General features: G+C 40.7%; 1 protein-coding gene across 2 annotated transcripts; it reads right to left on the bottom strand.

Annotated features, from left to right (window-relative positions):
* Positions 1-238: 238 nt before the first annotated feature.
* Positions 239-11,342, bottom strand: LOC124020907. Of its 2 annotated transcripts, none has more exons than XM_046336213.1 (3): positions 10,442-11,342; positions 2,563-2,740; positions 239-2,341 (listed from the first exon to the last, which is right to left on the bottom strand). In XM_046336213.1, exons 2-3 carry the CDS (start codon positions 2,715-2,717, stop codon positions 970-972), a joined length of 1,527 nt encoding a protein of 508 aa, XP_046192169.1. In that variant the 5' UTR covers positions 2,718-2,740; positions 10,442-11,342; the 3' UTR covers positions 239-969. The 2 variants fall into 2 exon arrangements, with proteins under 2 accessions (XP_046192169.1, XP_046192168.1); XM_046336212.1 differs by lacking the exon at positions 10,442-11,342 and adding an exon at positions 5,852-5,990.
* Between the last annotated feature and the right edge of the window lie 1,289 nt (positions 11,343-12,631).

Raw genomic sequence — 12,631 nt, 5'->3', positions numbered from 1 at the left:
AACAAATATCTTCCCATTTAATAAGTGTTTGAATTACACAGGGGCGCAACTTTGAGTTTAGAAGTGGGGGGGGCATAATATTTATATTTCTTTAGCAATTTCAGAAGGTGGGGACATGTCCCCCCCATCCCCAGTGAAAGTTGCACCCCTGGAATTACAAATTGGGGAGATTTCACCAATTAGAAAAGAGAGACATAATCCCAGAAGGAAAAATTAACAAGAGCACACAAACTATTTATATTCGATTTCTTTATTAAAATACTGTCAAATGTGTAATTAAAGAAGGATATAATGACAGTTTACATAGAAATCCTAATCCTAGCTTGGAGGGATATAGATGCTCTTCCTTGATTATCATCTATACAGTTGTCCTCTAATATATTGGCACATTGCAAGTTTCAATATTTCTTCAAAACAATAAGTGAAAAACCATTTGATGTGCACATGTATATTTGTTTGATTTATAACTGCACAGGACCAAGAAAAAAAATGATAAACTGAAATTTCGATTTTTCACTCAAATGGCCTGGACTAAAGGTGATAAATTGCAGGTGCCTACAGGGTCAAATTAGCCATTCAACCAGTTTTGACAATAGAAACCACAATATTCTGCTCTATTGCACTCCATTGTAAAGTGCAAGGGTGCCGTTAGAGCACAACGGTAGATGAACATGGCATCTTGATTTTTTTTTAAAGAAGGTTTATTTGTCATGCGTAATAAATCTTACAAGAGCTTTTACATGAAAGTCAGCATTAAAAACGGTAAGAAAGTTTAGAACAAGCAGTAACAATTATAGGCATAATTAATTAAGTTCAATTCCCCCAGGAAAAATGACCACACATCCAAACAAGAAGAAAAGTTCAGGGTTAAGTGGAACAACATAAACTGAAGATCAGAGGCAGGTAACAGTTCATTCACTGTTTCTCTCATCTCTATCAAATGAAAAACATTGGAAAGCTTTTAACCAACTACAGTACTACACTCTCCCAATGAGATGTCTGAATTCCTAATTTATGTAAAACTTCATCGACTGAGGGCACAAGATAATCTCCAAATTCCCAGAGCCTTCTGTCGAGGATCAGCTGCTCATTGGTCCAGCTTTCTCTCTGAGCCTCTTTCACCTGCATGATCTTACACACGTCGGACGGAACCCTGACAGAGTCCCCATAGCTCTGTGTCACCTCAAACATGGCCGTCTGCAGCACCAGACGGGGGTTGACCACCATCTTGTAGGAGCGGAAGGCGTCTTCAGGAACAAGCTCTCTGTAGACGTAGTCCAGCAGATCCACCCCCGGCGCCCTTCTCCGTGCGGAATGGTCTTGCATAGCAGTACCGGCTGTGGCAGGGAAGTGGTGCGTCTCCATCAGGAACACGGCTGCCTCGGGGTGCTGCCTCTGCAGGTCCTCCATGAGGGGCAGAAGAGAGCTGTGTGAGGCCGGGACCAGGAGCTGATCAACGTCAGCCAGGAGGACGTACCGTGACCTGTACATGTTCCTGTAGATGCACTCGTTCATGATGGTCAGCTGGCCGTTGAGGTGAATATCCCCTTCCAGCTCCTGGGCCTTCCACCCAGTAGAGGGCTTGAGGAAGTGGTTGATGGGCCAGCCAATCACCTCCAGAGTGCCCTCCTCTGCGTAGTACTGGAGGACCTTCTCCAGGTCAGGTCCACAGCTGGTGAGGTAGAGGACAACCCTCCGCACCCCCAGGAGCTTGTAAAACTCCATGGTCTGGACAAACTGTTGGACGTTGTTGTAGTCTCCAAACATGCTGGACATGCACACGGTGAGGTAAAAGGGGAAGTCCTCCTCCCGTCTCTCCCGGTTCTGGATGCTCAGAAATGTCTGGTTGAGGGTGTCCTGGATGTCGAGGGATGTGCCAAGAGTGACGTGTGTGGCGTTGCATCCTGGTTCTTCGAGGCAAAGCATGTCTGCGGCCACATACGGGTAACCATAGTGGACGCTGTGCATTACGACAGCAGCTGGAGCGACCTGGGGGGCGTGTCCTGAGCAGCACAACACACAGTACAGAGACATGGGTCGGTCTCTGTTGACCATGGCAATGATGCGCGTGGCTCCCCTTTCCCTGTGGTCCTGGTATGCAGACACCATTAGATGAGTTGAACCCTTGACTGGTGTTATAGTCTCAGTGGCTGTGTGAAGAGGGCAGGTAGAGGGAACAGGGGGAGGAAGGGAGTAAGCTTGAGTAGAATTGGTCCTGAAAGTCACCAATGGGGAAGACCGTGTGACAGATACTGTGGCAGACAGACACAGGATGATCAAAACCACTTTCCATTTCTGACTCCTGGTTTGGTGCATGTCAGCCATTTGATCTATTGGAGACCTATAGGAGGATCATATGTCACAATCAATAATCAACGATGATAACAACAACATCATCATCATCACATATACTCACTATCCCTGTCATAATCAAAACATTGACAGGGATATTATCAGTGATGCACTGAACAATCAGACAGGGAAAATCAAGGCAAATTGGCTTTCAATCAGCTTAATCCATCTGGTCCCCCCAAACATATATCCTGATATCTCCATACTTACAAGTTGTCTGTGTGATCCTCCACCTCCTGGTCTGTTCTGTCAGTCAGTGGGGCTGTGGGGGAGTCTCTCATCACTCTGTTGTCAGGAGTTTCAGGGGGGCAGTCAAGAGATTCAGGCTCTGGTCCAGATGACCGGGCTGCTCTTCTTCTCAACATCTCCAGGAAAATGAAGGGGGGCTCTGGATGGCAAATCAACATTGGTTACATTACACTATAACTGCTGGGCCTCAAGGTCCCCCCTTTAAACGAATGAGCAGTCATTCTGACAGCAACATCCTAACAGTGTAATTAATACATTTTATATACAGCATGCTAAAGCAAAACTCATATTTTGGTTGTGTTTATGAAGGCCTTGGGTAACAACATTAGATTACCATTTTTATTTTATTTTAAATAACACAATAGCATTTTCATTGGTTTATATGTAGTTTGTATGTAGTTAGTTTTGTATGTACAAACTAAAAAACACAAAAAACACAAACATTCAAGCATTACATCAATTTTATTTGTGGAGTGACTTTGTTGAAACTATGAAACAGAAAGAATATGTGTTGGAACATGGTAACAGCTAATTTTTTATAAAAACAAAATAAAAAGTCAAATACCTCAACCACCCAGACCAGTCAAGACGCGCGGTCAAATGATGACAACATCAGTAGCCTAAGCATCATTATAAGGGCCAAGTGGCCTTGATGAATAGTGAAACTCAATAATGACATTGTAATGAATATAAGTATCACACGATAATAGTCAATTATTGTCAGCTTGTGCGTATTCACCAATGGCATCAGTTGGATTTCATTTAGCTGTTATCCCTGGTTCTAACAGATGGCAAAATCGTCATAACTTTCACTTGCTTGTTCCCATCTCACTTTGTTCATGGAGCCAGCCAGACTTGTTTTCTTTGTAAGCAACTTGTTCGCCAACAAAGGAAGAAATTGTCCATAGTGACGATCCTCCCTTACCAAGGTAAGGTTCCACAAGCCTCATCACCACATTCTGACACTTGCTCACCTGCTGCCCGATGTTGATATTTCCCCAGATATTGAAAGCCATTCAACATGTAAAATTGCGCATGCTCTCACTGTGTAGCCTACTCCGAGTACAGACCGTTGATCATGCTCTCACTGTGTAGCCTACTCCGAGTACAGACCGTTGAGTACAGACCGTTGATCATGCTCTCACTGTGTAGCCTACTCCGAGTACAGACCGTTGATCATGCTCTCATTGTGTAGCCTACTCCGAGTACAGACCGTTGATCATGCTCTCATTGTGTAGCCTACTCCGAGTACAGACCGTTGATCATGCTCTCACTGTGTAGCCTACTCCGAGTACAGACCGTTGATTTGACTTTTCTCTGCATAAAAGGCCTATTCTTATTGTTTGATATGGATTTAATAAGGAATTAGAGAAGAGAGATTATGAATGTGCTGAAACCTGCTAAATCAGTAGAGTACAATGGAAACCATAAACATTTTGAAAACTGTCCAGTTGTCTGCACCCACTTCAAACTGTTTTCAACCCAGACCTTAGAACCTCTCACATTTCCACCTAGAGACATGTGCACCCAATATGATCATATTTATAATAATAATAATAATAATAATAGAATAATCCTGTTCTTATTCATTATGATAATAATAATAATAATAATAATAATAATGTACACAATAATAATAATAATGTACACAATAATAATAATAATAATATTGGACACAATAACAATAATAATAATTAAGCTGTAACATGACTATTTAAATGTAATATACCAATACGGTCATTATTTCAATAGGTTTACATAAATGTAATACATTTCAATAGGCTATTCTTCATCATTTCAAAAGGCTATTTTAATACATTGAAATATACATTTTAACCTGAATGTTTTAATCATAAAGTGCAAGTATGCACTCAATTCAATTTGGGGAATACAAATTCAAAACTATTGAATTGAATTACAATTTCTCTTGGCAAAACATTAAGATCAAGACAACTTTTGCCCACAATCAATTCATGATTTCTGACAATTAATCACAATTAAATTATTTAATTGTGTACCCACCTTGAACACCAGCTTGGTCTCATAGACTAGCCGTAACATAGTAAATGTAAATCCGGAACACTAGAATGATATGTATTAGTATTAGTATGATATGCTACGTTTTGTATGGTTACATAAGATAAATAGTTACTTAGGGCAATAACAAAAGTAGAGTGGTTGGTCGAGGTGGATGGGTAGGCATATAACATGACCGTCTAGAAACCCAAAGGATGTGAGTTCGAACCTCATTACATACAACTTTAGTGTTTTAGCTAATTAGCAACTGTTCAACTACTTACTACTTTTTAGCTACTTTGCAACTACTTAGCATGTTAGCTAACCCTTCCCCAAACACTAACTTTAACCCTTTAACCTAACTCATGAACTTAACCCTGTCAAAGTCGTGTGTATAGGTGGCAGGAGAGTTAAACGGAGTGTAAATGGAGTCTTTTAATATAAGTCCACTTAACATGCTCCAAACACTAAATACGTACATACATAAACGAACATGGGTACAAGAACCCATCACGCACCTATACAACATAAAACAACACTTTAAATAAAACATTCTCTGACAAAGACATGAGGGGAAACAGAGGGTTAAATACACAACAGGTAATGAATGGGATTGAAAACAGGTGTGTGGGAAGACAAGACAAAACCAATTGAAAACGAAAAATGGATCAATGATGGCTAGAAGACCGGTGACGTCGACCGCCGAGCACCGCCCGAACAAGGAGAGGCAACGACTTCGGTAGAAGTCGTGACAAACCCTAACCTTGATCCCTAACCCTAAACCCTAGTCTAGCTAACATCAGCCAGATAGTTAACATCAGCGAACTATATAGAATTTGTAGCATATCATACGTTTTGCAGGTTCGTAACATATAGTAAGTTTTGCAGGTTCGTAACATATAGTAAGTTTTGCAGGTTCGTAACATATAGTAAGTTTTGCAGGTTCGTAACATATAGTACGTTTTGCAGGTTCGTAACATATAGTAAGTTTTGCAGGTTCGTAACATATTCTACAGTTTGCAAAATCGTAGCTTATAATACAAATTGTAATTTGTAACATACCATATAAAATGGGTGATGGACATCCACAATTGAATACATACCGCATGAAACATAACATATCATGCTAAATGGCATGTCTCAGATATAAATACAGAATAACACAAAATGCTCTGAGACCAGGTTGTGAATATCACTCCTTACAACATCGGCCCTATGACAAATATGAACTTACTTTAAGCTCTTTCTCTTTGTTGTGATGTTGTGAGGCTTCTTGTGTAATTCAACCGATGATCTGTAGTAGTCTGTTGGGCTGCACTGTATGTTCTACCTCTGTGTTAGATAAGTGAATGATAAGCATCTACTGTGGGACAACCTTTTGTGTCACAGCAAGTGAAAGCAAGGTTTGGTTCAACATGGTCTGCCATGATTGAAAGTCATACACCCCTCCCTCACCAAAACAGGGACTCCATGAGTGATGTGGCCACACCTATGAAGCTACTTTAGCGTGAGAGAAATATTTAGGTACAACCCTGCATGTACAAGTTATCAGGCCACTCCATGTCATATTAAACAGAATGGAGAACAGACCATTTGATCCTGATTCAACAACCCTCACATCTATCCTCCAATCACAATGTATGAAACTCCATCACATGCTATTGCTTATGACACTATAGTTCTCACCCTAGCCTACTGTACTAGCCCACTTTATACAATGGGTGGGTCTAATACAGAATGTTTATTGGTTAAAACTGCATTCCAGCCAGTGTCTATTCCACAAATGACCACCGGCTAAATTTATGACTTTAAAATGCAGATTTTCCATCTGACTGCCAATCCACTGTCTCATCAGCCCAGCCAGGCAATTCATAACCTTGATCTCCACTATAAAAACCACCTAGACACTATTTCTTTTCGACTAACATTTGGTTATCAACAGTGGAGATTTGTATAAACCTTCCTGTCTGTCTCTCTTAGTGTGTAAATGTCTCCTGTTTTCTCTTTATTGTGTCCCTGTCCTCTTGTCATTCTTCAGCACTTGTGGAGTGCAACGGCTGCCAAGGAGCCTTATTTTGCGCAAAGGGAGGGAGTTCCCATCTCACTTTGTTCATGGAGCCAGCCAGACTTGTTTTCTTTGTAAGCAACTTGTTCGCCAACAAAGGAAGAAATTGTCCATAGTGACAATCCTCCCTTACCAAGGTAAGGTTCCACAAGCCTCATCACCACATTCTGACACTTGCTCACCTGCTGCCCGATGTTGATATTTCCCCAGATATTGAAAGCCATTCAACATGTAAAATTGCGCATGCTCTCACTGTGTAGCCTACTCAGAGTACAGACTGTTGATCATGCTCTCACTGTGTAGCCTACTCCGAGTACAGACTGTTGATCATGCTCTCACTGTGTAGCCTACTCCGAGTACAGACCGTTGATCATGCTCTCACTGTGTAGCCTACTCAGAGTACAGACCGTTGATCATGCTCTCACTGTGTAGCCTACTCCGAGTACAGACTGTTGATCATGCTCTCACTGTGTAGCCTACTCAGAGTACAGACCGTTGATCATGCTCTCACTGTGTATCCTACTCCGAGTACAGACAGTTGATCATGCTCTCACTGTGTAGCCTACTCCGAGTACAGACCGTTGATCATGCTCTCACTGTGTAGCCTACTCCGAGTACAGACCGTTGATCATGCTCTCACTGTGTAGCCTACTCCGAGTACAGACAGTTGATCATGCTCTCACTGTGTAGCCTACTCCGGGTACAGACCGTTGATCATGCTCTCACTGTGTAGCCTACTCCGAGTACAGACCGTTGATTTGACTTTTCTCTGCATAAAAGGCCTATTCTTATTGTTTGATATGGATTTAATAAGGAATTAGAGAAGAGAGATTATGAATGTGCTGAAACCTGCTAAATCAGTAGAGTACAATGGAAACCATAAACATTTTGAAAACTGTCCAGTTGTCTGCACCCACTTCAAACTGCTTTTCAACCCAGACCTTAGAACCTCTCACATTTCCACCTAGAGACATGTGCACCCAACATGATGATATTTATTATAATAATAATAATAGAATAATCCTATTCTTATTAATGATGTTAATATTAATAATAATAATACTGTACACAATAATAATAATAATAAAGCTGTAACATGACTATTTAAATGTAATATACCAATATAGTCATTATTTCAATAGGTTTACATAAATGTAACACATTTCAATAGGCTATTCTTCATCATTTCAAAAGGCTATTTTAATACATTGAAATATACATTTTAACCTGAATGTTTTAATCATAAAGTGCAACTTCAAACATCAGCTATCTGAGCAGCTAACCGATCGCTGCTGCTGCTGTACATAGTCTATTGGTAAATAGCCCACCCATTTTCACCTACCTCATTCCCATACTGTTTTTATACTGTTTTTATTTAGTTACTTTTCTGCTCTTTTGCACACCAATATCTCTACCTGTACATGACCATCTGATCATTTATCACTCCAGTGCTAATCTGCAAAATTGTAATTATTCACCTACCTCCTCATGCCTTTTGCACACATTGTATATAGACTCCCCTTTTTTTCTACTGTGTTATTGACTTGTTAATTGTTTACTCCATGTGTAACTCTGTGTTATCTGTTCACACTGCTATGCTTTATCTTGGCCAGGTCGCAGTTGCAAATGAGAACTTGTTCTCAACTAGCCTACCTGGTTAAATAAAGGTGTTCTCAACTAGCCTACCTGGTTAAATAAAGGTGTTCTCAACTAGCCTACCTGGTTAAATAAAGGTGTTCTCAACTAGCCTACCTGGTTAAATAAAGGTGTTCTCAACTAGCCTACCTGGTAAAATAAAGGTGTTCTCAACTAGCCTACCTGGTTAAATAAAGGTGTTCTCAACTAGCCTACCTGGTTAAATAAAGGTGTTCTCAACTAGCCTACCTGGTTAAATAAAGGTGTTCTCAACTAGCCTACCTGGTTAAATAAAGGTGTTCTCAACTAGCCTACCTGGTTAAATAAAGGTGTTCTCAACTAGCCTACCTGGTTAAATAAAGGTGTTCTCAACTAGCCTACCTGGTTAAATAAAGGTGTTCTCAACTAGCCTACCTGGTTAAATAAAGGTGTTCTCAACTAGCCTACCTGGTTAAATAAAGGTGTTCTCAACTAGCCTACCTGGTTAAATAAAGGTGTTCTCAACTAGCCTACCTGGTTAAATAAAGGTGTTCTCAACTAGCCTACCTGGTTAAATAAAGGTGTTCTCAACTAGCCTACCTGGTTAAATAAAGGTGTTCTCAACTAGCCTACCTGGTTAAATAAAGGTGTTCTCAACTAGCCTACCTGGTTAAATAAAGGTGTTCTCAACTAGCCTACCTGGTTAAATAAAAGCCTACCTGGTTAAATAAAGTTCTCAACTAGCCTACCTGTTCTCAACTAGCCTACCTGGTTAAATAAAGGTGTTCTCAACTAGCCTACCTGGTTAAATAAAGGTGTTCTCAACTAGCCTACCTGGTTAAATAAAGGTGTTCTCAACTAGCCTACCTGGTTAAATAAAGGTGAAGAAAAAAAAGTATGCACTCAATTCAATTTGGGGAATACAAATTCAAAACTATTGAATTGAATTACAATTTCTCTTGGCAAAACATTAAGATCAAGACAACTTTTGCCCACAATCAATTCATGATTTCTGACAATTAATCACAATTAAATTATTTAATTGTGTACCCACCTTGAACACCAGCCTGGTCTCATAGACTAGCCTTAACACAGTAAATGTAAATCCGGAACACTAGAATGATATGTATTAGTATTAGTATGATATGCTACGTTTTGTATGGTTACATAAGATAAATAGTTACTTAGGGCAATAACAAAAGTAGAGTGGTTGGTCGAGGTGGATGGGAGGCATATAACACGACCGTCTAGAAACTCAAAGGATGTGAGTTCGAACCTCATTACGTAGCAACTGTTCAACTACTTACTAATTTTTAGTTACTTTGCAACTACTTAGCATGTTAGCTAACCCTTCCCCAAACACTAACTTTAACCCTTTAACCTAACTCATGAACTTAACCCTGTCAACGTCGTGTGTATAGGTGGCAGGAGAGTTAAACGGAGTGTAAATGGAGTCTTTTAATATAAGTCCACTTCACATGCTCCAAACACTAAATACGTACATACATAAACGAACATGGGTACAAGAACCCGTCACGCACCTATACAACATAAAACAACACTTTAAATAAAACATTCTCTGACAAAGACATGAGGGGAAACAGAGGGTTAAATACACAACAGGTAATGAATGGAATAAAACAGGTGTGTGGGAAGACAAGACAAAACTAATGGAAAATGAAAAATGGATCAATGATAGCTAGAAGACCGGTGACGTCGACCGCCGAGCACCACCCGAACAAGGAGAGGCAACGACTACGGCAGAAGTCGTGACAACCCCTAACCTTGATCCCTAACCCTAACCCCTAGTCTAGCTAACGTCAGCCAGATAGTTAACATTAGCGAACTATATAGAATTTGTAGCATATCATACGTTTTGCAAATTTGTAACGTAGTAAGTTTTGCAGGTTCGTAACATATTGTACAGTTTGCAAAATCACAACTTATAACACAAATTGTAATTTGTAACATACCATACAAAATGGGTGATGGACATCCACAATTGAATACATACCGCATGAAACATAACATATCATGCTAAATGGCATGTCTCAGATATAAATACAGAATAACACAAAATGCTCTGAGACCAGGTTGTGAATATCACTCCTTACAACATCGGCCCTATGACAAATATGAACTTACTTTAAGCTCTTTCTCTTTGTTGTGATGTTGTGAGGCTTCTTGTGTAATTCAACCGATGATCTGTAGTAGTCTGTAGGGCTGCACCGTATGTTCTACCTCTGTGTTAGATAAGTGAATGATAAGCATCTACTGTGGGACAACCTTTTGTGCCACAGCAAAGTGAAAGCAAGGTTCGGTTCAACATGGTCTGCCATGATTAAAAGTCATACACCCCTCCCTCCCCAAAACAGGGACTCCATGAGTGATGTGGCCACACCTATGAAGCTACTTTAGTGTGAGAGAAATATTTAGTTATCAGGCCACTCCATGTCATATTAAACAGAATGGAGAACAGACAATTTGATCCTGATTCAACAACCCTCACATCTATCCTCCAATCACAATGTATGAAACTCCATCACATGCTATTGCTTATGACGCTATAGTACTCACCATAGCCTACTGTACTAGCCCACTTTATACAATGGGTGGGTCTAATACAGAATGTTTATTGGTTAAAACTGCATTCCAGCCAGTGTCTATTCCACAAATTACCACCGCCATAGTAATGAACAGGCATCTTTTCTCAGCCAGTCGAAAACATGAATCAGCTTCATTTTTATGGATATACAGTGTTTTCAGAAAGTAATCAGAACCCTTGACTTTTTCCACATTTTGTTGCGTTACAGTCTTATTCTTATTCGTTCTCCCCTTGTCTCCTCCTCCAGTTACAACAATTTGAGGTCACAGGATAGGTCAAAACAAATCTGTGCAGAACAATGACAGGAGATGAAGTAAGCCACAGAATATAATATGCACATTTTGCAGCCACTTTAATACACTTTTCCTGTGGCAATCCCAGCAGGAATCGACCCCCAAAACCCTGGCATTGCAAGCGCCATGCTCTACCTGCTGAGCCACAGAGGACCACATGTGATGTGAGATTATGTTTGTTTGGGTGGAGGAAACACAATCAGAAGTTGATGGGGATACAATCATAGGGAGACCGACAGACAGTCTGTCATCATACTATAGTCCAGGACTCGAGTGAGACTCCGGCTAGTATTTGTAAGGACAGGCTTCTGACCAACTATAGACTGAAGTCTGTTGACCAGTGACCACAACATCTTGAAAATATTGACTGGCCGCGCCCGGTGCCCATTGCAAATGGCCTCCAAAATGTCACTAGAGCCCAGCTCTTACATTTTCATCTGGTTGATTTTATCAACATGTAACCCCGGTCCTTGATGATGTTAAAACAACTCACCAGTGTAATGCTGTGCTGTAGGTTCTGACCAGCCACGACTGTAAACTGAAGTAAAAGCCTCACTATGTGGACCATAATATTCCCCCTGAAAGGTTCTAAACGTCCTCACTAAATATCAAAGGGCTTGTTATGCTCTGCTGCTCCCCTGCCATTCTTCTACATAAAGAAGTATACAGGGTAATAAGTCAATGTGCAGTAAGAATCATATGTGTCGGTACAGAAACACAGAAAGGTTCTATCAGTCAGAACCACTAGTCAGATCCTTGAACACATAAACGTCCCTAATTGTCATGGGTGTGGTGGGTGTGGTGGGAGCTAACCAACCAGGAAGGCAGAGTTTTGTTTAGACATCAGAGGGCTTAGTCACCATATGAGTGACAACATGATGTGAAGGGCCTTCAGAAGACACTCCCACCCGCATGCTAATGAGAATACAATCTGAAATGGGATGTTGGGATGTTGTCATCCTTGAATATAATAACACACTGTGTGCCTCATAACAGTGTTGACAAAGATATACAGCTGTTCTTAAGCAGAATATGGGGTTGTTTTGAACACACACACACATTTACATTACATTACATTTACATACATTTAAGTCATTTAGCAGACGCTCTTATCCAGAGCGACTTACAAATTGGTGCATTCACCTTATGACATCCAGTGGAACAGTCACTTTACAATAGTGCATCTAAATCTTAAAGGGGGGGGGTGAGAGGGATTACTTATCCTATCCTAGGTATTCCTTAAAGAGGTGGGGTTTCAGGTGTCTCCGGAAGGTGGTGATTGACTCCGCTGTCCTGGCGTCGTGAGGGAGTTTGTTCCACCATTGGGGGCCAGAGCAGCGAACAGTTTTGACTGGGCGAGCGGGAGCTGTACTTCCTCAGTGGTAGGGAGGCGAGCAGGCCAGAGGTGGATGAACGCAGTGCCCTTGTTTGAGTGTA

This window comes from Oncorhynchus gorbuscha, unplaced genomic scaffold, assembly GCF_021184085.1.
Source record: "Oncorhynchus gorbuscha isolate QuinsamMale2020 ecotype Even-year unplaced genomic scaffold, OgorEven_v1.0 Un_scaffold_981, whole genome shotgun sequence".
NCBI classification, from domain to species: Eukaryota; Metazoa; Chordata; class Actinopteri; order Salmoniformes; family Salmonidae; genus Oncorhynchus; species Oncorhynchus gorbuscha.
This window is presented reverse-complemented; position numbering and strand designations above follow the sequence as displayed.